The sequence below is a fragment of the Prorops nasuta genome, unplaced genomic scaffold (genome assembly GCF_024137725.1).
Source record: "Prorops nasuta isolate Cenicafe-Biocafe unplaced genomic scaffold, Cenicafe_Pnas_1.2 PNAS00005, whole genome shotgun sequence".
Lineage (NCBI taxonomy): Eukaryota > Metazoa > Arthropoda > Insecta > Hymenoptera > Bethylidae > Prorops > Prorops nasuta.
Genome location: NW_027116802.1, coordinates 9846048 through 9873592, shown reverse-complemented (window position 1 = coordinate 9873592; position 27545 = coordinate 9846048). Strand labels below are relative to the sequence as shown.

Genomic DNA, 27545 nt, shown 5'->3' with positions numbered 1-27545 from the left:
TTTCTCCAAATCTTACAATGAGCCGCGTTCACGTCAATGCCATTCTCTTTCAATTTCATATAAGCCTCGCAGTATTTCTTAAACTAATAAACGTTACGACAATAAAATCTAAACTAAATGAAAACTCATAAACATTTATTATACAAAAAATACTTTAAGAAGAATTTATAGCAAGTTAAAATAATTATTTACAAAACGCGCGCGCGTTATTTAGAAATTACGGTAGTGTTCTGCTGGGCATACAAGGAATGCTAGAGGAAAGCTTTGCTTATTATATAAATTACGGGTTATGGTTTTGTATGTTTATCAAAATAAAAGCTGGCAAACACTGTATCATTATTTAATCACTGGTGCATTTAACCAGAGTGTAAAATTTCTTCAAAAGTATTAATACGTTAATTGAGGATTATTTGAATTCGTCATTAATAGACGCGGTGCTGCAAGTTGCCATAGTGTAATGAACTATTTAGTATAATATGCTGAATAGTACGTGATAATATTAAAGAAGAGGCAAACATCGTGTATCACGACTCTTCAACAGTCACTCTCAACTGTAACACCGTTTAATACTCATTGCCCACTTCCCGCTGCAAATATCCTTATTATCGGTCAACCATAGAAATACCACTGCACCGTTTCATTGGTGAAACTAATAATTTCGAGAAACCTTCATATATAACAATCTCACACGATAAGTAAACTGCAGCACAAAATTGATGTTATATTTCTCGATAATTGTGTCTAAGTATATTTGTAACAATTAATGAAATTATATAGCTATACTTTTCTAAACTGATTACAATAAATCCTGTAACCCAGTAGTTTGCAGCAGCTTCGGTACTATTTTGTCGTAACTGCGAGTTAATGTAAGGTCAACTGGTATAAGTCCAAATTACTCTGGAGCTATTCACACCGCGATTGTACGACTGCTATAAGATTTTTACACTTTTGCGTTCATTGCATTTTTACCAGGCGTATATATATATATATATAGCAAATGTTGACTGACATGCTGTGTCTGCACTTTTATGAACTAGGAGGATGGTTACACCTACACAGATCGATCCAATCGAATGTCCAGTTAAGCCTTACTCTTTACGGAGGTAGCCTTTTATTTCTAATTTTATTATTTAGCCGAAGAGCAAATTTATGCGTTAACCGACCAGCCTTGGAATTGGCTATAAAAATAAAGCTTACAGATCGTCGCAAAAACAGCAGGACAACAAAATTTACTGCCGTACGCTCAATACTATAAAAAAAATCTTTATACGTCGCAAAAAAGAGCTGCAAACGATCCTATTTTTCTCATTTTTGCAACTCGCGTGATAAGCAATGACACGCACGGAAAAATTAAATTAGACCCTAGATTAATTGAAGCGTTCGATACAAGGAGATTTCTAGGTCAGATAGTGTATCAGATAGTTCTTGAAAATGGTATTATCTGTGTGTCCACATAATATATATATATATATACATATAGTACACACAGGCCAAACAGGCATGTTTATAGACAAAAATAATCGTCCGAAATACTTCTATACGCATTAACACTACCGAGAAATCTATGATAAAATATTTACATTATCTCAATTTTCATGCTCATAGGGTGACGCCTTGTTACAAGGACCATAACACGCATAATGATTTCCCACGTATTTTTATCTACCACATACAAACTCACACGGATGAACAATTAGTCAAAATCGTTGCCAGTGTGTGTGTGTTAGTAAAACGGGGCGCCTGCTCGACTTGTGTGTGTGTGTGTCGAGCCCTAAAATACGCTAATTTCAAAGGCACAATCATGCGTTAATTCGTTCACAATACAGCCGTTGTTGTGCGCGTGTATAATAGTACGCACACGTAAAAGCGCAAGCAAAAGTGGACCCCGTCTGCAGGTCACATTATAATAGATGTTAAGCTCGCAAAGAAAATCTCTCTGCATACGCCTGTGCTCGTTTCATTCATTGAGAACCAATATAATAATACACTGCGACAACGTTCAGTCGCTTTGAATTATTTTCGACTAACCTCACGAATTGGAAAATGAATAATTCCAGCACTCTTCTTTTAATACAGCTTATCGCTACTTATCGTCGTAATTGAATTATACGCGTGGCTCTCAAGACAACCTTACGGCGAAAGTTATTTATCCAAAGATTATAAACTCGCATTTCCATTGCAGCGGCATTTGCAGCGTGCAAAGTATAAAATTACAGAATCGTTCTAGCAAATGCTAATCTCGTAAAGTTATCACTTGGTTGGTAAGTAATAGCTGGGTTCTCGCGTATAAAGGCGGCAATCTGTAAGTGGTAGTGATCAGTGGCAGAAGCATAAACTTATTAAAATAATCTTTTTCAGATCGGGCCAATTACGAGGGGTCGAAGAAAAATTTAGCCGGGCTCTGGGTCATCCAATTATCCCGAGGCAGATGCTGGTGTATTACAGGAGGGGGAGAAAAGAAAGTTGTTGGAGGAGAGATTTTTGCAGACGATACGGTTTATCCCTGCGGCGTGAGCGAGGCAAAGTATGGGGATGCGTGGTGGGTGGAGTAGGGGTAGGAGCTAAACGTTGAGGGTGGTGTCTGAGCTTGGATCGATTTGTTCTTGGGTGTAAATGCGGCTAACGGAGGTTGCTTACGGTTCTGAGCTGAGCAGTTCTGAGGGAACCTCATCCGGTCGCATAGCGACTCGCGGACAAACATGTGGTTAAACCGGTTGACTCGGTTTGCTTCTTGGCTATCCCCTTCTGTCCTCCGCCGTTCTACACACCGTTCTCCTTCTCTATACCTTCTCTCGCTCTTACCCTTACCTCCCCCCCCCCCCCCGACATCTCTCTCCCACTCTAAAACCCTCACGATTCCCCCTTTCGTTTCAAGTTTCTCCAGGAGGTCCATCGACGGTGTACTGTACCAATGGCACGATGCACACCCCCACCGCCCCTCTTTATTTACAACTATACCTATTTACCCATATGCAAATCCCTAATTTCCTCTGTCTGCTATAAACGCTGTATATATATATATATATATATATATCTGTACCGAGAATTCCTATATATTTACTTTAGTTTAGTTTGATTTTCACGTGCCAATACGCTCTTGCCACATACATATGCTACCACTATAGCAATGCTTGCTCTTCACGTGCGAGCTTCGATCTCGTACTGCCTCGTAATTTACTCTGATTTAGATGTACAGAACCGGAGCAGGACGTACAAGAATTTCGTAAAAAGTATAGTATTTACTTGTACGAGCGTTCGTACCGCTATGTGTATTTATTTGATAGCGCCTCGCTATATATTTTTAGCAACAACGAAATTCTAAAATTGCTGCATTATAATATATACATATAAAGTATATAAGAAACTAGCAGTATTCTCGTATATAAGTATTTATGTGTGCGCGAGGAGATGCAGCCTCCTAGAGTATTCTCCGTTTTCAGTAAAGCCTGGGACAAACATCACGAGAGGAAACACACTTACGCGGGTATGGAAGGGAAAATATATGTGCATATGCAATGTCCCAAAACAATAGCTAGAACAAACCTGAGAACACTTCTATACGACGTGTCGAAATTCAAAAAGGAAAGCAAAAGCTTCGAGAACTGTATACGAAAGCAGTTATATGATCCTGCTATTCTACTATGTTAAATCGCTTAAATTCTCTTAAGTATTTAATTTTAATGAATAAAAATTTCTCATCAGCTCCCTTTTTTCCGTTGTTTCATCCTTCTTTCGATAAAAAATTATGAGGGATATCTCTTTTGTTCAACCATCCAGAATGTTTTCAGGAAAAACGTGAGCTCGTAGATTTTGTAGGATTTTTCCTTTTGCGGCATGGGATTTGTTTGCGAATTGTTGTCATTCATTTGAGCAATTCTAAAAATTCAAAGCGCATCCGAGTGTATCCCCCGTATAGTACACGCTTGCATGGCAGTGGTCGTTTATTCGGAGACAAATCCGACTTGGCAGGAGCTGTTGGACCACTCCAGGCTCTCCGCGGGCACTCACTCTCTCACCCCCCCCCCCCCCCCCATACTCTATCTCTCTCCTATTCTCTAAGCTGCAGCTTCTAAGCCGATCGATGCTGGAAAACAATTTTCCACAAGCCTCCCAGCTGCGTTGTGACACGAAACAAATATTTCTACTGCCCCTCAACTCCCCCGCCGCTACACCACTGCGTAAAATTTTTCTGCTTTAAAAGACAAAGCAAAAATAGCAGTTTGTTTCAATTCAAAAGCTCAAAAGTTCAATATTTTTCCCTTCCGAACGAAACGTCTGATTACAAAGCCAGCTGCAAAATTTGTTTAGCTCGGATCCGGAATAGTGCATATCGAGGTGGACCATTAATCAAAATTTTATTTACGTTTTTCTTTTTTACAAAGAAAAAATGCAAAGAAACGTAAAATTTTGTTAATTATTCGCCGAGGATATCTAGTATCTAGCGATAAACGCACGTTTCTTTCCAGCTCATTTACAATGCTACTAATAATTTTTAATATAGAAGATCAAAACTTACCTGCAAATTCAATTATACCAAGATTATAGTCCATAATTATATACTCAGTGACTCTTTCGTTCTCAATTGAGGTGGACTAGCAAATTCAGCTCTGTTTCAGTTGCATAACGTTGCGCATCCTTTCGTTAGAAAATCAATCATGTCTTGAGAACTTGTCGTTTCAATCGAACAGCTGTATACGTACAATTTGGAATGGAAAAAAAAAGAAGCAAGAGCAACTGGCGCTCGAATATGTTTGGTCGATAACAGGTGTTTGAAAAATAGCGCTCCCGTTGATAGTTAATTCGATGGATGAACAGCGATGAAACAATTTTCCTCCTTGTTACGATTCGTTCAGCTTTAGAAACGATACGCGATGCGTCTTTAATTAAATCGCAACGGCATATTTGCTGCAGGAGCTGAAATTTATTCCGCGCGTTTCAATATCTGTTTTGCTTTCATTCGTTCCATCGATGCGTTTATCCGGCCCGTGGGCCCTTCTCTTTTCAATCAGCCTGGTAACCAGACCTGTACGTTCTAATTTACATGTTTAGCTCGTGTTTAGTCGGAAAACGCCGGTATTATCAATGCAGGCACAATGAAGCATTAATTATTGCCGGACAAATAAGGATTAGAAAGGGAAAGTGGAATTCGATAAATAAATTTAACGGATGCATTGTCATCGATGTGCACGAGGATCATAAATTTGAATAGAAGCAGGATTGCGAATGACTTGTCGTCGGTCGGCAAATTTATCAAGCTCTGCGAGTTTTCACCAAGGAATAACTCGACGTTTCTATAGAAAAAATCATGCTTTTTCTAAGCATATCATCGGGAGAAATAATCGATTCGTGCGAAAGCGCTGCGAGAGGTCGATTAACGTTGATATATAAGGATGACTAAAAAAGGGTGGTGATAACTCTCGTGAATTTATTTCTTGTCCCGTCCTGTTAACGTTACAGGTAGAAAAGTGCGATAACAGTGACGTTGCATGTAACGACAGCATACTTACCGAGCGATTAATATCTTACTTTTTCTTCTTTCATGTTTAATTTACCTGGTGTAAAATCTTGAAAGGAGAGTAGGTACATATTTTACGGATAAGTGTTCATTTATATATTGAATTAGCCGAGCACAGGTAACAGCGAGCACCTTTCATTATGAAACAGCTGTCAGATGAGAGTTTTTCGCGACACATGTGCCAAACAGTCGAATGTAAAAGTGAACGCGCTCGAGCAAGCGATTAAAGTGTAGGTGCGAGTGCAAAGAATCAAGGGAAAAATTCACGCGCCACTCCGGTTGAACCGCGTTCGTTCGAAACATATACCAAAAGAGTGGAGGGGGGGGGGGGGGAGACGCTAAAATTTAAACTTCGATTAAATACAAAAATTTTTGGCTCGAGAGAAGAAACGAATCGAATGGTTTCGCGCAATAAAAATTCATAAAGGTCTGGACAATATATGGGCAGTGTGCGTGAAGGTTCGCAAACGCGCGTGAAATGGAAATGCGATGGACCACGGGGAGAATAATAATATTTTTTTCCAGCACGCGCGCTCTCGTATGTGAAAAATGAGGTTGATCTTACCCAGTGGCAAATGCAATCTCGAGGCAGCTTTAACGACTCACGTGCGGCTAACTTTTGTACCTTCTTATTCCATTACTGCCTACGTGTTCATGACCTTCTTATAAGCTTGACACCTGCGCTACCACAGCGGGAAATTCTCCACGACGACGTGTACAGTACTCCTTCTCGCGGTACCACGATTCCAATTCACGACTGACCTTTGAAGCTGCGCAAAATACCACACGTGGGAAATTCTCCTTTCTTCTCAATCTTATTAATCGAATACTTCGCGCGCTCCTACACTATGTTAACGATAAAAAGACCCATGTGCAAATTCCAAACAATGACTGCACGAAGAGGAAGCTCTTGAAGCCTTTAAGGAGTAATCTTGCATAATAAATGCTCCGATAAATTTCTAAATCAAAATTTCTGATAAGATTTCTTAATATAGAATGGCTTATCCGTGCCAATTAAGATTTGCAATCGACTATTTAGTTCCAAACGTCCCATGTAAATAATAGTCTTACTGATAATGCTTCCAAGACTTCCTGCTATTTAATGGCCAAGTAATAGCGGTAAAGATTGAATTCTAGATTCAGATACGAGTTTAAATGGAACGCATTTAGCAAGAAATAAGAACTGTACCAGACTTAACAAGATACTTAATGATATTTTCTGTCACAAAAGGTTCGTAATCGAATAAACTGATACGTGCAAATGTTGGACAATTGGATTTATCTAGCAATATGCTTCAAAGATGAATGATATTGATAAATCAATTCTCGTTTATTAAAGAAAAAGGCGAAAGAAATTGTTCAATAGTTAAGAGCGGTTTCTTCGGTAGAGCCTAGGTTTAAGAATAATAAATCAGGCGCGTTCATTGACATTTCTGTTAAGTGTCTATAGACCTGAATTGTCCGCTACCTGCTATGTAGGCCAGAAGAAGGTTTTCCATCTATCTCACCCTGATGTTAACTGGCCTGGCTGGACTTCTCAAATACTTGCTTAGATTGTACAGAAACTCCAATTCACGCTGAGTCTGTGTATTTGAAAACCTGTCAATTACATCGCGCGCCTGCTGGAAGAATGATCTAACGTTTTCAGCGTTCACACGGCCAAAGAAAAAGCGCCAACATAGACAGAAATCAAATTCATTTGGCTGGTAAAACTTTTACGAAATATCAGCTAGCATCGAATCAAATTATTTTTCAAATATTCCATCAGGACAGACGTTGAACAAACAAAAAATAGTATCAATATTCTGTGTAAACATTGATAGTTTGACAACACAGCTTTGTAAAAGCTTAAATTTTTTAAAAATTTAAATAGCTCCAACTGTGTCATCAGAGTATTCTAAATATTATTTTAAATATCTAGACGTTCATGAAAGCAAGAGAGAGAGAGAGAGAGAGAGAAATTGCGCGGTCAATAAACACGCTTAAACGAACGTAGAGCGCTAGACTTTTTCGAGAAGCATTTTAAAAATACAAACAGCTGACCTTAATGGAAAAGATGATCAAATTCCTGAATGAAATTCCGATGAAATGTCTGGTAGGCTCTGAAATCACGCAGCACGGAACACTAACTAAACACTTTCAAGACAACCACGTAACACAAGGAACACAAAAATCACTATGAGAAATCACAGAGAAATTGATCGAAGTAGGGTCTTTGATTGATAATTGCAGAATGAATTTGCAGATAACGCGTGTAGAGTGGAGAATATCGATACTCTCTGGCCGAGAGACCGACTTCAACTGTTCGTTGGTGCAGTTTGGTCAGTTTGGTCAGTTTTGTTGGAGTGGTGGATCGGGAACGGACTGCGGAGGTGGTGGTCGGTGTTGGTCTGGCCTGGCAGTTCTGTTCTGCTGTCAACGACACGCGGACGCAGATATGCCCCACCACTGGCTCATTCCCCCCTCCCCCTCGCAATTCCCCTCTTTTGCTGCTTCTCCAACACACAGCGCATATTCCATACCGAAGCTCCCCGAGAACCACCGAGCTACACCGAGTGTCGGGTCGTCTAATGCCGTATGTGGAAATGCGCGCCGATAAATGGATAAACGTTACACAGTTACGTTTATATGCTTTCACGGTAACCTGGCTGGCACAATTAACTATTACCACCTCTGGTCTCCGTCATTTTTGCAATTCATTTTCAATTTAGCACAATCAGCGCTTTCCAATTTTTTTCCATTTTCAAGACAAATCAAGAGAGCGAGACAGTCGTTCCTACTTGTCGTCATCAATGACGTAACATCGGTAATAGCGTCTCAGGGCTCTTCTTTCGTTTCCCTTCTTTCTCTTTTCTCTTGTAGATCGAATGAACAGATATGGTGACAAATTGCGACTAATTATACGTTGGTATTAAAAGTTTTAACACGTGTTTCAAGAAAGGAGATATGTAGGTTGACGAGTAGCTCGAAGGCTTCTGTTAGTCGAGCGCATAATCGCGACGAAAGAAATCAAGTCGCTATGAGGAAAAGAGAGAGAGAGAGAGAGAGAGAGAGTCGTTCCGTAGATTTAAATTCTAATTCGTTGCTGGCTTAAATCGTAGAGGTCGGCCGAGCTCGTCGAGCTGAGGCGATCTAACGCAAGACCCGCAAGACTGAGAAGACCCCCGAAGGAATTTGTAAATTCGACGTTAGAACTTTTAATCGTCCATCAAAGAAGAAACGAGGAGCACGAAAACTTTTCCCATAATAATTCTTTTCCCAACCGAAAAACTTTAAGTTCGGCTTCCTTGCGACGATGACTATTTCTGCCGGCCGGATATATTTAAACGTCAATTTTTTTTGGGCACATCCAGGCTTCCCATATCACTACTCCAAAGCTAATCGGATAGATATTGATATTCTTGCTTCATTTTTCCCCCGTAATCGTTTCGCAATATTTCATCAAATAATTTGCAATATAAAAAAGCCTGAGCTGCATATTTTCGATCTCGACATTTTCCAGGATACACATTTGGCCGAGCTCCGTTAAGCTCGTGCGCACAAATCATGGGATGCAATTAATCAAACTATAAAACATTTATCATAACCGTCGACACTCGACGAAACGTTGCTCGTAAAAGAATTAAAAATCCTTCTGGTACCATAATAACGACGATGGAGCCAAGGTACAAGATAATTTCTAAGGCTTAATTATACAAAAAAGAAATATTTCTGATCGATAAATTGATCAGTGTACGTTGAATATATTGTATCGTAGGCTAGAATGGCTAATGCGATTGAGCGCAAAGACTATCGCGACAAACATCAATATTAGGCATTGAAACGCACTTGTGTGCAGTGTGCACTATACAAAAATTCTGTACTGTTTCTCGTATCTGCTTGTGGATACTGTAAACTCGCTAGGGAAATCAGCCGTTTCCCGTTGGCCACTTGATAAATGCTCCGCCGGAAAGCAGGGCTTCTAGTAATGGTGGTACTACGCGGTATAATGAAAAATCTGATATAGAGTCTGCTCTGAAAAGAAGAGAAAGCTGTAGATCAGGCGAGATTGACGTGCTATTTATAAAGAAAAAGAATTTCGAGCTTTTGCAACGAAATACGCTTTGCAGTTGTGTATCTCCTGTCTGTTTATTCGCGACAAAACCTTGATCGATATCGTTTAAATCTTTATCAGAGACACTCGCGTCTACAGAAGATGGAGATAAAATTTTAGAACTTTTTAAGCGAGTATTCGAAGCTCGCTCGGGACGTCTCAGATTTAATGGACGATATGCATTTTCAGCGATTTTCGTCGGTTAGCACAGCGTCATTCTTCAATGATAATCAACGTTGATTGCAGACGTACGTAATTGTCATGCAACTACGCGTACAGAGTCCTAACGAGAACGCTCTCTTAGAGTGCTTCCTCTCTTAGAATTTCCAGTATAGCTTTCCCACCATTTTATACCGATATAAGAAAATCACTAAATTTAACATAGTCAACTTTATAAACTTATATCGATTAATGTGTAAGTAAATAAACAATGAGAATATTTTCGTATATAAAGTGTAAAAAAGAAATCTTGTGAATGATACTCATATCTATTCATTTTATGTAAATGAATGACGTTTTACGTTAAATTCGCGAATCCTGAAATAAAGTTTGATAGAAAAATCCTCTTCATCAGTAACAAAATTATTAATTTAAAAGTTTTTTCTTATAAAATACAGTAGTTTTCAAGATCGATAATCGCTTAATTAGATGAGGATTCGATCATTTTATGTCAGTCATATCTATATATATATATATAAGTGATCATTAATTACTTTACTTGATCAAAATTCAAGTGTTAACGAGTTAGTATATATATATATATATATACATTAAACACGCCGACCCGTTTGAAAATGTTCCGTGCACAGTAGTAGCAGTAGCGGCACCTTGTTTACATTTTTCAGCGGGCCAAGAAGGCTCGATGAAAAGTCGCACCGCACTGCGTTTTCGTAGAAGGGGTGGGGGTAACACAAGAGCCGCACCGGGCCGCACGTGCGGCTTCGATAGTCAAAGAAACTATTATTTTACCTTTGTACTTACTTCGCACCGCACCGCAGCTCGCTTCAGTCTGTTTTCCGTTCCTCTTCGGACAACATCTTCTCGCGATATAGTTTCAATACTTGCTCATATCCAAGCAAAGCTTCATCATTTTCATGGTTTTTGCAAACGTTGCACAACTATTATCACTTATTGTTAATTACTCGTGTATGTGACTGTAGTGATTGTTACTTTTGCTGCAAAACTCTCGGGTGATACAAGCATCTGCGCCGTTTCACAAAAATTGGCGCTTAAGAAAAAGTGCGCGCCAAATACGGTGAATTACAAATTTTGCATTTTCAACTCTATCGAGAAGATTTATTCATGTCAGAAGAGTGCAATTTTGATAATAAGAATATGCAGCTCTGTCCGATGGAAACGAATAACAGGTAAGCGCTTTGAATTTTTCACGATCCCTGTTATAAACGTAAGAGCGGATATCACCGTGGTTAATTTTTCATTCTTCGTTCATAAATGATTCGCTATTATCATTTCCAGTTTCACTATAGATCCAAATCTCAACGATAGGACTAAAATTGATGGAGTTTACAAATGCTTGATCTGCGAATATCAGAGCAGCCGCTTGTACAATGTTACGAGACACGAGAAAAGAATTCACAAACGTAAAAACCTTATCATCTGCTGTGGTGAGTAAATAGATTTACCTATATTTTTTTAAATAATCGTGTAAAAAATCTGCTCTAAATGACTACTTTTTGATGCTGAAGATACAATATTTTAACTTTCGAATCATCGCGTTCGCTCGATTAAATTTTTTTTCTCCTTCAATGATTAACAATTCATTGTGGTAATACAATCATTCAAAGCGAGAGCCAACCATAAGGATATGGATTGCTAGTGGTTTACAGATCAATTTACAATGATCTCGCGTTTCCCACCATCCTCCCTCGTATTTTAGAATATTATACCGGGTGTTCGACGGATTAATGCCAATACAAGAACCTCACACGAGAGTGAAGTTACGAGGTCGAAAGTATTTTGTAAATTATTTAACTCCAAGTAGTTTCGAACTCCCTCCTGGCTGAGGCAATAGGAGCTCTCAAAAACATAAATTTTTATCCTCCTACAGTTTTCGTATACCGGGTGTTCGGTTAATAAATACCAATTCGAGAGCTGCATATATCGGTAAAACTACGAGGGCGAAAGTATTTTGCAAATTATTTAACTCCAAGTAGTTTCAAACTCCCTCTTGACTAGTACAATGGGAAGTCCAAAAAACAGATTTTTATCCCTCTACAGATTTCATGTACTGGGCGTTCGGTTAATAAATACCAATTCGAGAATTACATATAAGGATGAAACTACGAGGTCGAAAATATTTTGCAAATTATTAAATTCCGAGCAATTTGAATCGCTGCCTTGATTAGGCCAATGGAAAGCCTCGCAAAGTCTAAATTTTCCCATCTAGAATTTGCACGATTGAATATGAATTCACCGGAAATTCAATGCTAAAACAAATTAAAATTAATTTCTCACATTTTCTCTTTGATCATTTACACATATCTGATTATTGGACTAATATGCTCTATTCTTTTTACAGATATAATATTCAGTACAAAAGGAGAGTACTATTTGCACGTTGAAAAGAACCATCCTAATACTAGATTAAATAATATAACATCTCGCGAAAAATACCAAATCCACAGGGGCATGAAACAAATTGCCACATTGAAGGATACAAGAGAGTCCAGTAGGATGAGATTAAGGTCCTCCATGAAATCACAGAAGTACAGGTCTTTACCTACAAAATTTGCATCAAAGTGCAGCATCTCTTTGGAAGAAATTCCACTGATATATTTTCTAACGGATGAGCGATTGCAATTATACTTGGAAAGGAAACTATCTTTGGATAGTTATAGACCAGCTTCATCCACTCATTCCGCAGCAAATTCGATTATTGAAACTTACGTGGAAACTCAGAGTGAGATTATCTGTCAGAGATACGAAACTTTGAATCCACAATTTTCACCAGAATGCGGTATACCGAAAAACACGCAACTCGAAGACGTCCCATTGATACATTTCTTGAAGGATAATAGATTCCAGCCATACTTGGAACGAAAATTGTCTTTGGATTCGTCCAGTGAAGCGATCATTAATTCTGAGGCAGATTGTACAATCACCAGTGAAGAAGCTTTTAACACCTCGTGCAAGGAAGAACATAAACATTACTATGAACAAGAATTAACAATAGTACAGCAAGTAAGATACTCTGTGAATAATAATTATAGTCCGTTGCCAACGAAGAAGTTATTCCTGAAGAGATTCATGTCTTCGGTCAAGAAAAGCGTAAAAACTCTGTTGTAGTTGATTCAAATAAAATTCGGTTAAAAATTTATTTGTAATTCTTTTATTATCATTGTATGCTGGAATGGTAGACTGTTCGCACAATGCAACCTGTTCATTAGATTTTCAATTCTGAGCTGCTTTGTAGTGGGGAGCGAGCGAGTATCCCCTCTTTTCATTCTCTTTATCTCATCACGTTGTCACGTCACCGAGGATCTCACCGATCGATATTGCAAGCTCAATTGAGCCGCGCTTTTTAAAATATTTGTGATGGTATATAATCGTGCACGACTGATATTGAAATAGTATTGGTTTTATATGTTATATATCATGATGGACATGTATATGTGCATTCACAAGTATATATATATATATATAATGTCCAGGTGAGTATAAATGAATGGCAAGATGTGTAGACTTGTACAAAACATACTCCCCCCTGTTGGAGGGTACCGAACAATGATTGCTTTAGTTGTACGTACGAACAATTCTTAACAAATGCATTCCCATAATTTAAAAGGTACATATTTTAAATATTGTTATACATATTAGTGTTTACATTGAGATACATAAAGTTATAAATTGTAACAAAGTATTCAATTTCACAAAGAATAGAAAAATCTTATAAACTAAATGAATTATATAATTTATGAATCATAATATGATTATAAGGGTTCTGTGGGTAACGGACAAATATATTTTACCCCTCTTTTTAATTCACCATTATTAGTTTTTAATGTTACTGTTCGTACTATGTCATCTTCATCTGGGTTTGTAATCACTACTCTTCCCACATGGCCCATTGAGAACATGGAAGTGTCTTGTCCTTTATAAGTACGATTGTTCCAAGTTTGAGATATTAGAGTCTTCTTTCAACCATTTATTTCTCTTCTGCAGTTCATTGAGATACTCCGTGCTCCACCGTGACCAAAAATTTTGGCGAACTTTGCAGATATGTTTCCATGTGGACAATCGGTTGATAAGAATGTCCATATAATTTGTTTCAGGTAACATAGTGATAGGTTTACCTATCATATAGTCAGCGGGTGTCAGTGCTCTCGGATCATTTGGGTCTACAGAAAGGTATGTTATTGGTCTAGAATTCAGGATTCCTTCGACTTCGATTGCGAATGTATTTATTTCTTCGAAAGTGAAGAGTGAGTCGCCTATCACACGCTTAAAATGATGTTTAAATAGCTTTACCGAAGATTTCCAGAGCCCTCCGAAGTGAGGAGCTCCTGGGGGAATAAAGTGCCATTTTATTCTATGCTGAGTTGCGAAATTTTCAGTGATTTCCTGATGTTCTTTGGAATTAAATAATGCATACAATTCTTTGAGTTGGTTATTCGCGCCAACGAAATTGGTCCCGTTATCAGAGAAAATGTGTTCTGGGGGATTCCGCGACGACTGATAAAACGACGAAGAGCTGCGAGAAAATCTTCTGTAGTAAGATCGTACACTACTTCTGAGTGCATGGCCTTAATTGTCATGCATTCGAAAATGCAAACATACACTTAAACCTTGTTCCGATTGCGAAATCTTTTTTCCTTTATGTAAAACGGTCCGCAAAAATCAATTCCTCTATGCGAAAACGGGATCGCCAGTTGAACTCTAGATGATGGCAAATTCCCCATTTTATACTCTATATTGTTTGGCGAAATTCGGCTACATTTTACGCATACTCTTATGATTTTTCGTACCTGGTTACGACCGTCGCATATTCAATATTTCTGTCGTATTTGACCTAATGTCATTGAAATACCAGTATGATAATACGTGTTGCGCGTATCTCTAATGATGCTATCTGTTATAGGATGTCAATTGGGTAGTAATATTGGATGTTTGTGTTCAAACGTCAGATGCGATTTCTGAATGCGTCCGCCTACGCGAATTAGTCCATCTTGGTCCAAGAATGGAATTAAGTTTGCTAATTTACCTTTATAAGGTCTTTTTTATCAATTTTAATTCTTCTGAAAATTCGCGCTCCTGAACTAATTTTAATAAACGAATTTCGGCCTCTTTTAACTAGCGAAGAAAAAAATCCGATTTAACTTTTAACGGAAGCTTTGAAAAAATGACAACTGTTTTTAAAGCGAATTAAAAAATCTGGTGTCAAAGAAAGTGGCTTTTCGGTAGATATTCAAAAAGCCAAGACCTTCGTTAGCTGTTTCACATTGGGTTGGCTTACAAATGTTCCACTTTTTACTTATATAGGGTTTTCTGTATGGTAAAATATTCATATTTGAATCCACTTCAAAGAACATAAATTAATCTCGGTCATACAATTTAATATTTTACTTGGTGCTTTTCAAACAGCTGGCAGTTTTATGATAAACGTTAAATGGGTAATAATTAAAACTAACAATTTATCTATAATATAAACTAATTACATTAATTACTAGTTCTATTGAAATTAAAGCAGTCGCGTCTTCAATGTAGATTTATTTTTGTGTGCATTACAAATCATTTGGTTCAAAGAGTTAATGTCATAATTAGGATATTATCCATAAGATACTATACTCGAGATATAATTTAGGGGTTTTCGTGATTTTGCGTAAGGGTAGAAGCTTGTTGTTACGCAAATTAGGATGTTTCGAGGAGATGGGCGATTTAGTCTAATCAACCACTGCTCACAGCTGTTGTTGCACATATATGTATAGCATACCCATTCAATTACTAGTTCCATAGATAGTTTCTGGAATACCTTGATGCTTCATGCCATAACAAATGCACGACTGAATTCTGCAGCTATATTCGTCTTAAAATATGCCTATGATAATTCTATTAAAATTATTTAACTCTCTCTCTCTCTCTTCTTTCTAACTGACCAAAATATTATGAATTAAACAGTAATAGTGCTTTTTTGATTATAAAAATCTATTAAATAAAACTTTATTAATTTAATGAATACTTGAGATAGAATTCTGCTTAATTTTTCACGTTTGATAGCATGTAATACCACAAGGCAAGCAACTAATGACACAAATCCTTCTGATACCACTGTCCGTAATATATTCTCTTTGTGTAAGGTAGGTAGGTCCTATAAAATCTCGTCGTAGCGGATATACGTCAGCCTAGTTTCTTTATATAATATTGAAAGTCAGGTAAATTTAATTATCTCTCAATAAATTCGCAGAAAGTTCAATGGATATTTTGCGAATTAATTAAATTCGTTCAATATTGGACACTATTAAGAGTAGAGCTTTGAGTTGCGCTTTCAACCTTTGTCTTGTCACAATTAATCTTTTAAACCGATATGACGAGCTTGATGAAATTTATTACACTAATCTTCACCATCCGTAATCGCATGGTTATTATTAATTCAATTCGCGAGGAAACTGTTGCAAAGTGGTATTTTAAAGGTAACACAAGAAGGGGGGTAAATGTATCCTTATGAACTCGTTTACGCTTATGAATTATGCAAATGCACGCGGGACTCGGGTGTTTTATCGTGGCCAAGGGCCATTCGCGTTCTAGCTTACTTAGAGCGAGTGCGCGCCTATTTCTTATTAGAAGAGAAGAAAATTGATGAAGCGTGCCACATTCTGATTTTCTCATCAATACGTTTATAACGTTTCATTGGACTTTTTATCAAGCTTCAAAGGTTTTCCGATACCAAGGGAAACTCGAGCGGATGCTCGACTGATTTATGAGCGAGTTTAAAGGTCCTTCGGGATAGTATACATATAATCGCGATACAGAATGGGAGAAGTAAAACAAGAAGCAGGAACCCTGGCCACGGGTAATAATAGTTTCTTGCAGTTGCGCGACACTGGACTCGGGGAAAACGGAACGAGTAATCCCCATGTCACCGTTAATTCCAATGATAATAATTATACGGCAAATCCTTGCTTCAACCGGGCCACAACGCAAAAAAAAACATGACACCACTGACAACAAACTTCACCGGCTTTTTTTCTCATTATTATAATAGTACTCGTGCAATTTTTAGCAAATCCTTTCTCAGCTCATCATCCCAAGGAAAAATTCGCAAGAATATTAAAAATAATAATTATGAAAAGTACACTTTCCGAGCTTAGATGAATAAGATGAGTTTATATAATGAGCACTATATGGGTTACGCGATAGTTTACAGTGGCAGCTTTTTGGGCTAATAAGCGCAGGATCGCGTGATCAAATTTCGCATTGTTTCTTGCAGCAAAAATGATCGATCAGTTAGCCTTGAACGACGAGAGCGACACGCTGAAAATTCCGTAGTTACGTCCCTGCGATGCGCGAGTCCTAGATAGAAAGCTCGGGTCACAGGATTTATCTAAGGGGAAAGTATCTCTGAGTTTGAGAGAAAAATCCTTTTTCCTATTATAGTTGTGCCGTGCAAATGTGGGAGTGTCGTTTAAGTGGTTCATTTTGGTAAGGGGGTGAGAAAATTGATCTCGTAGCTGGGTGAATTAATTGAGGAAGCGATGAGTGGACATAAGAGTTTGTTAGAGGGGGTGGCTCGATTGGCTGACCTTGGGATAAGGGGCACACCCCACCCTACCCTCTCCAGTGCTCCTTCGAAAGAGCGAATTACGCAACAGCTGCGGCATGCAGATACCTGTGCTACTTGGATCAGGAGAGCACATCCGGGCTGCAAGTACAGCTTTCCCAGAATCAGCTGTACGAGCAGGAAGCAGGAAACCGTGCGGTCGCTCGGAATAGGTTATATATACGAAGGTGGAAAAGGTAAAAGAGCAAAGGCTATCTCTGTTCTCCGTTTCACGTCCTTCCAAACAGACCTTCCGCCATCCACGCATGCGTTACTCGTCGTCCACACTTTTGGATCCTTGTCAACAAACATCTCCACTACGTTCTGAAACCCTCTCAAGCCTTCAGTTTACCACTCGAGCTTTCGCTACAATCCGTGCTCATCTTTTTCTGCTGGTAATCTCTCGATATCTGCTCTTCATAAAAGCATTGCTTCTTTCATCAAGCATCATTCATTCATTTTAATAACTCTATCAAAACATTCATAGAAAATAATAGCTTCGTTAGTATTTGCTATCAATGTAATTAAGGCGTTAATTTAATCGAGGACCTTGCGATGTTTCATATTTTACCCATAAAACTTATTGCACACACATAGGTGGAAAATATTTATAATTTAATTTTATATTCTCAATGGTCCAGTGACGTGCAGTGATATAATTTTTTATAGAACAGAACGTTCAGAAGATACATTATTTACGGTCTGTCAATGGAAGGAAAAGAGGAACAAGCTTTAAACGGAGCCGTTGAGACATTACGTGAAAGGTATAAAAAATATTTTATTTCCAGATGAGCTGGTGCTCACTAATATAATCATTCCAGTTTTTTAATTAATTGCATTAGTATATTATTCTGATTTTAGTATTGGTTTCAAAAGCATCGAGATCCACTTAGATCATTCGCACAAAGTATTCAATAGTGGCCATGACATTTCCGGCAATGTATATCTATCCATAAGCGAACCAGTTCACGCGTTCGGTAAGATGAATGGTTTTAGAACTAATAAACACTACTGCTATAACACTAAGAAGAATTTCACAGTATTCAGCAATTTTATTGCGAATTATACAATTGAGATGCATGTAAATATTATTACAAATAATTCGCAATCGTTGGAAATAGAGAGCGTTTTAATATATACGTTTATAGATGCACGATTATTTACTGAGTAAAAAAGAATATTTATATTTGCTCCAATGTAGATTTGACGTAAAACCAATAATTAATTATGTTATGATCGTAGACGAGGTTTTGACCTATATTTCTGAAAGTAACTGTTTCAAATAGGCATAAATAAGCTTGGCTCTAGACGTGAATTATAATATTATCAACGTTTAACTTTGTTTCACTTATTATAATAAATAAGATCTTCTTTTGTTCGAGTAAGACCGAACGCGTGCCAAATATTGCATCGATCGTATTGCGCAACGGGTGACCTATATACAAGGTTTTATAGTCCCTGTCTAACAAGTAAATGTAATTGCATCCCTTGATAAGTGATTGCTTTTAATTTTGGAAACACTATAATGATTAACCTTAGGATTCGAATCAATATCCGCGTTAATTGGAAAATAAACCTAGCTGCTTGTGACTCTTTGTAGGGAAGAGAAGTTGTTCAAACTATCTTACCTAAAATGAAAAATTTAGTTTCACTAAAAAAACATTTCAAATTTTTGTTTTCTTCTTAATAATATTAGAACATAACATATGAATAGCAGCTTATTAATAGTATATTCAACTAGATATTTCAATTATCGTGCAATTTATAAAAATGAAAATTTGGAAATGAAATGATTCTACATTTTTGAGTAATAATTTTTAAAATAAGAGTTAAAGATGAAGCTCTTCGCTATATTTAGGGATTAGGGTTAAATGCAAAGGAGAAGCTCAAGTTTACTTCACTGATCGATCCGCTGGGATTCGACGAAAATTCTACGCTGACGAAACTTATATTCACAAGGAAATCTACCTCGCAGGAGGTAAGTGCTGTTGATCTTTTAGTATTTCAACTCTATTAAGTTTTCATCGAATTCATTTAATATTAAACGATCGAACACTCAAGGATAATTTGAACAATTTTGATTACAACAGTTTGATGATTGTTCTTCATTCAACAATAGAGTACATGGAGAAAATGAGCAATCATCAATAACATTTTATTGTCATATTTTATTTAATAAAAATTTAAAAGGCAAATAGCAATAATGAATTTATCAGCACATATGGAATGGTTTTGAATATCTGAATTTCGTGTACTATATATATATATATATATATATATGTGTGTGTGTAGATAAATTGACATTTTCTCTTTTTCTACAAATGGTAAAACTCGTTTTCTCCCCGTACGTACGAATAAAATAAAATGAAATATCCTATGAAATAATTGAGTTATTTAAAAATATTTTTACGAGCAGATGGGAAGAAAAAATCTGTGGTCACCGGAGGCTGTTACCCATTCAGTTTCAAACTTCCGGAAAACTTGCCCGGAAGCTTCGAGGGTCGTTACGGACGCGTTCGATATTCGATCAGGGCCTTATTAGATATTACAAAAGTCTATAGATTTTCCACCAATATTATACCATTTACCGTTTCTCCGATTCTCGATCTTAATTTAGACACGCATGCTACAGTTAGTATAATAAATTTTAACCACAACACTAGTTTGATTTAATTATCTAGAATCTCTTATGTCCATCAATGTTGTTTCAGTTACCAGCCAGTGAGCAGCAATCTAAAATTTATGTGGGACAAACCGAGCCAATTAACTTATCAATGTCTCTTCCAGTTCGAGGTTTTGTTCCAGGACAAACTATTCCAATTAAAATCATCTTTAAGAACTCTTCGGGTGTTCTGGTGACAAAGTTGAGGATTGTCTTTAAAAAGGTTCGATAAAGATGAGCAATTTTATCAGTAGTATCAAAGATTTGAAGCAATTGGATTGAAGAATATATAAAATGGAATTTTTCTTATAGTTATAATGTATCATTAGGTCGTGACGTATCGGTCGACGGAAAAATCGAGAAAGCACAAAGAGATCGTGGTTGAGATCGAGCAGCAGGTGGAAAAAGATACGGAGACCTACGATGTGATCTTTGACGTTCCAGCCGTTCCACCGACTGGAATGGTTCACTGTAAAATCATCAACGTAATGTATACTCTAAAGGTGCGGCTTTTTCGTGATCTTTGCTACTTTTTTCGCCGCGGCTTTAATGTCAGCTAAAGGCAACTGGAAATCTACAAGAATTCTTCTCTGTCAAGGTGGAGTCTTGCGTAGACGTGAGCGAATGGTACTACAGAATGTTTCAGAAGAATCTAAAGCTGAGGACCGGTATAATAATCGGGACCGTTCCATTGAAAAATTATCAAGATCCCCAAGGAATTTCCAATGTTCTACCTTCTGGCGAATCGACGATTTTTGAAGGAAGCCAAGAGCTGGCGAGGGAAATGACAAAATTTGCAGGTAATTGCATCGCGGTGTACGTGTTTTAATTACGGTCGTCTGGTAACACACGATTTAAAGCACTATTAGCGAGCTTTTTCTTTTAACTTTATTTTTCTTCAATAGCTCCGGTGTACGAGAAAAGCCAGATATATCGATCGTCCAAGCCAGACAAAGATGATCCAACTGGTGACGACGGAGATAGCGATGGAGAGGTCAAACCCTACTCACCAATGTACAGAGTATATAAGTTCGGTGAATCAAAGACCAGCGTTAATTGAAAATTATCTGTGTAAAGCATCGTTCCTTCATATTGTTGCCGCTCTTCAAACTTTTACGCTTATCGGGAAATCCGATCAGGTCTTTGTGACATTTCATCATCGTGTGCGAAAGAAAGCTAAAATTTGTTATCTCTATATACACGCTCAATATATAAGCATATTTGTGAAGTGTATACTATTTGGTATCTTGTGTTACTTAAACTATTGAATTAGCAAAATTGTGAAATTTTATTGGTAGATTGGACGATCCCATCTTTATATACCTATGTATATACCTTGCAAAAGGACAAAATAATTACAAACTCCTTCAAGCTCATAGGGTCCAGTTAAGGCTCAATTTCGATCACCACCTCATTATTGACGAACTAAATGTATATCACAAGGTATTAGCGAAAATACAAAATTTTCTCGATAAAATCCATATCCGAATTTAGCTTATACATATTGGCTGCATTTCAAATCGCGTACTATGCGACTAAAGCACTTAAACTCTATAACCAACGTGACGTACATTCAGTTTGTAGAATTTCGTATAATTTATCGAGAGTTTTCAGATTAGATATTTATTATGCATTATATATATATATATATATATATATAGAAAAACACATTGTGCACATAACGTCATTCAAACGTTAATTCTTTAAGAGAACTAATATTCATATTGATTGACGTAATTTTAGTAACTAACGATCAACGTTAATTATTGGCTTTCGAAATTGACGATTCAATAAATAAGCCAGGGTAGAGTAAAATTGTTCATTTTGACGCGAGTATGACCAGAAATTTTGCTTTTAAGGATTAACCAACGTTGATTTTATCATCGGCAGCGTACGTTTCAAGCTCGGTAGCGTCTTCTTTCATATAGGGTTTTACCATTTCGATAAGAACCATTCGCATGCCTGTTTGCTACTCTTTTTCCTCCTTATTCGATAAGAGATCAGACTCCGCGCACAGTTTCATGTTAACAAAAAAACACAAGAAGAAATATTGGCTTAATTAGTTGGTTATATCCGGTATTTTCGTAGGAGGTCGCCAAAATACCGGTACAAATAGCGAGAGCAAAACAAAGACACGATGCTCGTTTTTATAGTAGAAGCAGCCAGGACTTTGGAAGCAGTGGCCGGAAAGTTGTAGAAACTTTTAATTAGGTGTACGCGCCTGTTAGACATGACTTCGACGTTCGAAATGGGATCAGTTGCACGGGTCCAAGTGAACAGGATCGATCGGCCAACCATAAGGACTCACATTTTCTTCTTCCGAGTCATATACGCTAACACCTTATACACAATCCTTAATGAATCATGGTTACACACAATTAACATGTTTTTAACGCATTGTTTCGATCATCGAGAGATAATGAATTTAGTAACCTTTGAGAGGCTTTGAAAAAATACCATTAAGGTTGGATTTTTCGAAAAGAAAAAAAATTCAAAGTCTACTTGTGAAGTTAATCAACTACTTTGCAGCTAAGCAAGATAAATAAAGAGGATGAAGGACCTTGGCAGCCCTATAGTTCAGTTGCCACAAAATTAGGAATATCTCGTGGTCCCGACATAATTAAGCACAAGCAGGTGCTTAATTACCTGGATACCTGTGATGTGGTCTCTCAAAATGTCGACCGTTCCGTAAGCTGGATGAATATTATAGGAACGGGTAAAAGGGGGAGTGATTAAAGGAATGGGAGGGGTGTGGAGGGGCCAGAGGGGTCGAGGGGACGAATAATACGATAAAGTAAGGAAAGTTATCCAGCTTCACAGTGGTCAAAGAGCCATGACCACATCGAGATACCGTCGTAAAGTTAAAGCTGCTACTGCTATACGTTCTAACGTCATCTTTCGCGAAGACCCAAAGTCAAAGACTCGAGTTGCTTTTGCAACTTTTATCTTACCCCGGGAAAACGTAACGTATAGAGAGTTTCAACCACAAGCGCACCGAAAAACCGTGGTCCCTGTTAAATGAATTTCCCTCAACGATTAAAATACCGGAAATACACCGAAGCGTAACCACACGCTCGATAACCCTAAAATGAAAAATAGAAAATGAAACTGTTGCCTCTTTATATAGCTTCTTCTGCGAACGGTTATTATTTTTCTATTAGATCGAGTAAGTCGATCTGAAATTTGTTTATTTATCTTTTCTGCGGCTTTGCAGAGTTCGGACTCGAGTTTACGATGGAAATTGCGATAGTAACGCGGCACATAGCCCTTGCCACTACATACTAATACCGACCGAACGATAAAGTTTCCTCTGAAATACCCTGAATTTCCTGCAGCGTCGTCGCCCGCACCGGAGGTAAGCAAGTTTACGTGGATTCGTCCAATCAGAGTTTGTTATGTGGTATACACGTCTGCCGTGCATGTCATACTTTACAAAAATAACGTTGCGGGGAGAACATTAATTTACTATGATATATACTTTTCATATTGCTTTATTCACCGAGTGAGTCAAAAATTTATCAATAAATTCCAATTGCTTTTTCAACCTTATCATCCATTCCTGCGTTATTTGTGGCTCCAATCGCCAATTTCCACTAAAAATATTTTCCGTCCGGCACTCTAACGGAATTCATCAAAGCCCCATGAAAAATAATTCCCCTCTTTTCTCACCAATCAAAATTCCACGTGAAAAAAAAAGTTGTTCCCATTTTCCTCTTTAAAATTTAAGTAATTTATTCATCATCTAAATATGAGACTTTCAAATTAACGAATGGTATTAGTATGGATGCACCTACCGGGAGAGTATATAGGTGGGTTTATACATATATATCCGCGCGAGAGAGGGATAGCGTTCGTCGATACAGGAATGATTTTCGATAGGAACACGAGCGGTTGTTCGTTAAAGCCGTCATTGTTACAGGGCGAATAGGATGGTTTGCATGAATCCGCGACTTATTAAAACAATTAGCCATGCTGTACGCTGTAAACACTAAACAGGTCTCTCTCCAGTGATTCTGTTATCGGCGCTCGACCAACATTCATGGGGCTTATTATCCCTACCTTTTTGGTATATATCTCTCCGTTCCAAACCCCTCACAACCTGCTTCCACCCTCTAGACACCCATACCTGTTTCCTTTTAATTAATTGCAACAAATTTTAATATTTTGTATTAAATAAAATCCATGAAACATTATATTTAGCGATGTGATTTCTGAAGAATCAAAGTGCGCGAGAGAGAAAAGACGTATTTCTGCGGAAAAGCGACGTTTCGTAATATTTTGAAGTTTAACGGTGAAAACCCCGACGAAGGCCAGCTTTAGCTTGTTGCAGCAGTGAAAATATTATTTATAGATCTATATGGTTGAATTCTATCTCGGAGTTGTAGCATGTCGGTGAAATACCGAAACGATGGGACGATGATCCGCAGACTTACTTCATTCGAAGATCTGTTAGGATCAAGGAAGCTTGCCACATGAATCGCCCAAGTCAGAATTTCCTCAACGGTGTATGAATATTGAATGACTCGCCTCACCGAGCTTCGAAAAACTCTGTTCAGACGAGCGTAGCAATGATGTCTTTGTGTGCAAATAGAATATAGTATATAGTATATACTATACACATAATACTCTATAAGATATAGGTATAGGTCCTGAGAGATCGTACTATTATTTTAACATATACACCCGATCTGAAAGATTCAAACAAAAGTGAAGGTCCTTTCATTTTTCCTCCCGGTTCTCCTTTTCCTTCTCCTTCTTTCATTTCTCTAGTACTATATATGTATACCTCATGTATATAGACTTTTTGACCAACGACCTCGTTCATCCGTGACCCCGCATTATCGTCCCTCTCCACTCTCTTCTCTACATCCCATGACTTTTTCACATCCGTCCGTCCAACTGCAGGATGTCCAGACCAGATAAAAGCCGATAAAAAAGCAAAGTGAACAAATAGCCGCAAACCTCTGCCATACTTGGTCCTACAACAGTAATTCATTGAACCAATGACGGAAATTCTATTTGAACGTGTCATAAAGAGTCAGATGTATTTATTTGTAGATTCCTTGGACAAATTTTAGGATATCTCCAAGGACTTGAAGTAATTTTTCAGTTTTCGATTCAAGCATTTATAGATGCTTGTAAAATTATTATGACCATTTGGAGATTTGACCATCAACGCAATAAGCAAATTTACAACAAAATCAAGGATTTTTTGCTTTATTATCTTAAACCTTGAACACATGTATAGGTCTGAGATTTTTAATCTTCGGACAACCATTGAACATTTATCAGGTACTGAGCTATAGTTTCAGAACTTTGTATCTGTACTGTACTAGTCGGTTTGTGTTTAATCGAAAATAGACAAGATTCTGCTTTTTAATTATAAATAAATAATGTTGAAATATCAAAAATAATATTGGAAACACAGATATAAAACAATATATTTTGCTTTTATATTAGCATCGGATGCCATCATATCACACATAAACCTATATGTTTTCGTCTTCTTTTCCAACCTAGTATTTCTCTTTAAAAAAAAATTTCTTTTGATATTACTTTTTGAAGAATCATTTTAATCCTTAAAATATAACCTACACAAATTCATCGTTTCAATTTTTTTAAATAATGTGATTAATAAGCTACTTATAAATCTAATTCTTTTCATACAAAAATACGATTAATTGAATGTAAAAAATTAATATTTTATGTTTATTTTCAAAGATAAATTAAATATCAAAATGCTGAATTTATATAGTATATATTTTAACGATAAAATGACTCATTAAAGAAAATCGAACAAAAAATAAAAATTGTTTAACAGTCAAACTATGGTTAAAAAACAAACAAAAAAACATAATAGGATTATTCTAATTCCAATTTAAAAACATTTTGACTAATAATGCAGAGATCTTAGATATTGCCCTTTACAGCCAACGTAGATGTGTGTGGTTGTTTGTCTGTAGTACGTGAATATGACCTCCTCCACTCTACTTATTGACTGTTAAAGAGCAGAATCTGGCATCTCTGTACTCTGTAGTCCAGTAGATATTTAGCGCTGCAATTCTCTTAAAGAGTTACGACTTTGGAATCAGCAAAATATCTTAATTTAAAAAGAAAATTGTCACATTGACTAATATTTATTTTATATTTAAATATACTATCTGTTGATAAAAAACACAAATTTTTAAAAGTACTTTCATAATTATTTTAATAAAAAATGTGTATTAATAGCATAACAAAATAGTAGATTGTTTTGTTACGTGAGACGTGGCCACGATATCTTCGCAAACGTTTATCTGAAAAAATCAAATTCATTGACAATAAATGGCCAAAATAAAGATTAATCCTTTGACAGTGGAGACAAAATGCCTAGTCGTGCAATTTTTGTGTTGGGAAAATTGTTATCGAATATTACTTATAATTATATAATAAATGGTTTTTGGAGTGGTTGAATGCAAATTTTACATAAAAATTTGAAAGTTTAAAAAGAAGGGGGAATTTCATGAAAATCCGTATTTGTTCATTTTGGCTGCTTTACTGTTGAACGTATAACACGAGCTCCGAAAAATGAGTTGAGAAAGTTTCGCTCCTCCAATTCGTTTAAGAGGATAGTCCAGAATCCAGATTCACCTAGGAAATATCGAAAAAATTCCACATAAGAAGTTTCACGATGCATGATATAGTTAGACATTATTTTTCTTGACTTAAGTGCAGTCGAAATACGATAAATTTTAGCCAAACAGGAATAAAATATATTCTAATGCTAATCTATTCTTATATTTTAAATGAATTAGTTCTATCCTTTTTTCATTACAAATTTCAGTTTTCTACCACTTTCTTTAATAAATATTTCTGACCAATCAAGTTTTATTTACATTTCTGTTTGTATAGAAATATAAAAAAATGAATGACAAATTATATTATGATTCTAATTATGATGTTTCTGAATTTTTATACCGCACCTTATAATCAAGCTCCATACAAGAATTTTTGAAACTTAAGAAATTTGTCTAAAAAAAGATATTAAGGGCATTAAGGTCTGGTCTCAAAAGCTTTTATTAAAGATGGTTAAATTAAGTATGGTATATTATACGTTACGTAAAATATACCATACTTAACTTAATCCAGCTAAATCAAGGCTTGCGAAACTCAGCCTAAAAGCTCGGTGCCTAATCTCAGGTTCAATGTGTTCAAACTTCAAACTAACAGTTAAATTAAAATAGTATAAATGGTATAATTCGCGTAACATAAACTATGTTACTTTCATCCGAAATGCATTTAAGGGTGAACCCTACCAAGTCAGGTTAACTTAACCCAGAGTTAAAGTGGTATAGTTCCCGTTACATTAACTATACCACTTTAACCCTTCTTTGCATGATTTTTTCTTTTTTTTTTTAAATCAGGGTGATGTAATTAATGCTCTAGATTAAAGGAAAAATATTTTTAAAAATCTTGGTGTAAATAAAAATATGTATTATGTAAAAAACAATATAATGGAAAT

General features: G+C 36.8%; 4 protein-coding genes across 5 annotated transcripts in view; 2 read left to right on the top strand and 2 right to left on the bottom strand.

The window, feature by feature from the left end:
- Pgant9 (polypeptide N-acetylgalactosaminyltransferase 9) overlaps positions 1 to 7897 on the bottom strand; it is a 136273-nt gene extending 128376 nt beyond the window's left edge. For both annotated transcript variants that reach the window (XM_066726943.1, XM_066726944.1), the window contains exon 1: positions 7559 to 7897. The gene's annotated coding sequence lies outside the window, so the exon portion shown is untranslated. The remainder of the gene's footprint in view (positions 1 to 7558) is intronic.
- A 2972-nt stretch (positions 7898 to 10869) lies between these two features.
- On the top strand, positions 10870 to 13164 carry LOC136773842 (uncharacterized). The gene is made up of 4 exons (XM_066727753.1): positions 10870 to 10975; positions 11085 to 11233; positions 12148 to 12896; positions 13042 to 13164. The coding sequence occupies exons 1-4, from the start codon at positions 10911 to 10913 to the stop codon at positions 13162 to 13164; spliced, it is 1086 nt and encodes a 361-aa protein (XP_066583850.1). The 5' UTR covers positions 10870 to 10910.
- A 394-nt stretch (positions 13165 to 13558) lies between these two features.
- LOC136773841 (uncharacterized) lies at positions 13559 to 14573 on the bottom strand. Its single transcript, XM_066727752.1, has 3 exons — positions 14570 to 14573; positions 13732 to 14371; positions 13559 to 13679 (listed from the first exon to the last, which is right to left on the bottom strand). The coding sequence occupies exons 1-3, from the start codon at positions 14571 to 14573 to the stop codon at positions 13559 to 13561; spliced, it is 765 nt and encodes a 254-aa protein (XP_066583849.1).
- A 2676-nt stretch (positions 14574 to 17249) lies between these two features.
- On the top strand, positions 17250 to 21420 carry LOC136773344 (arrestin domain-containing protein 17-like). Its single transcript, XM_066726945.1, has 9 exons — positions 17250 to 17579; positions 18052 to 18146; positions 18244 to 18359; positions 19241 to 19360; positions 19799 to 20013; positions 20094 to 20267; positions 20374 to 20547; positions 20643 to 20844; positions 20950 to 21420. The coding sequence occupies exons 2-9, from the start codon at positions 18091 to 18093 to the stop codon at positions 21102 to 21104; spliced, it is 1212 nt and encodes a 403-aa protein (XP_066583042.1). The 5' UTR covers positions 17250 to 17579; positions 18052 to 18090; the 3' UTR covers positions 21105 to 21420.
- The last annotated feature ends 6125 nt before the right edge of the window (positions 21421 to 27545 follow it).

Coding starts and splice junctions, on each gene's coding strand:
- LOC136773842 (XM_066727753.1), top strand. CDS start 10,911: ATGTCAGAAGAGTGCAATTTTGATAATAAGAATATGCAGCTCTGTCCG. Junction 11,234..12,147: donor AAACCTTATCATCTGCTGTG/GTGAGTAAATAG, acceptor TTCTTTTTACAG/ATATAATATTCAGTACAAAA. Junction 12,897..13,041: donor TGTCTTCGGTCAAGAAAAGC/GTAAAAACTCTG, acceptor GCTGCTTTGTAG/TGGGGAGCGAGCGAGTATCC.
- LOC136773841 (XM_066727752.1), bottom strand. Junction 13,680..13,731: donor ATCTCAAACTTGGAACAATC/GTACTTATAAAG, acceptor CCATGTGGGAAG/AGTAGTGATTACAAACCCAG.
- LOC136773344 (XM_066726945.1), top strand. CDS start 18,091: ATGGAAGGAAAAGAGGAACAAGCTTTAAACGGAGCCGTTGAGACATTA. Junction 18,360..19,240: donor CGAACCAGTTCACGCGTTCG/GTAAGATGAATG, acceptor CGCTATATTTAG/GGATTAGGGTTAAATGCAAA. Junction 19,361..19,798: donor GGAAATCTACCTCGCAGGAG/GTAAGTGCTGTT, acceptor TTTTACGAGCAG/ATGGGAAGAAAAAATCTGTG.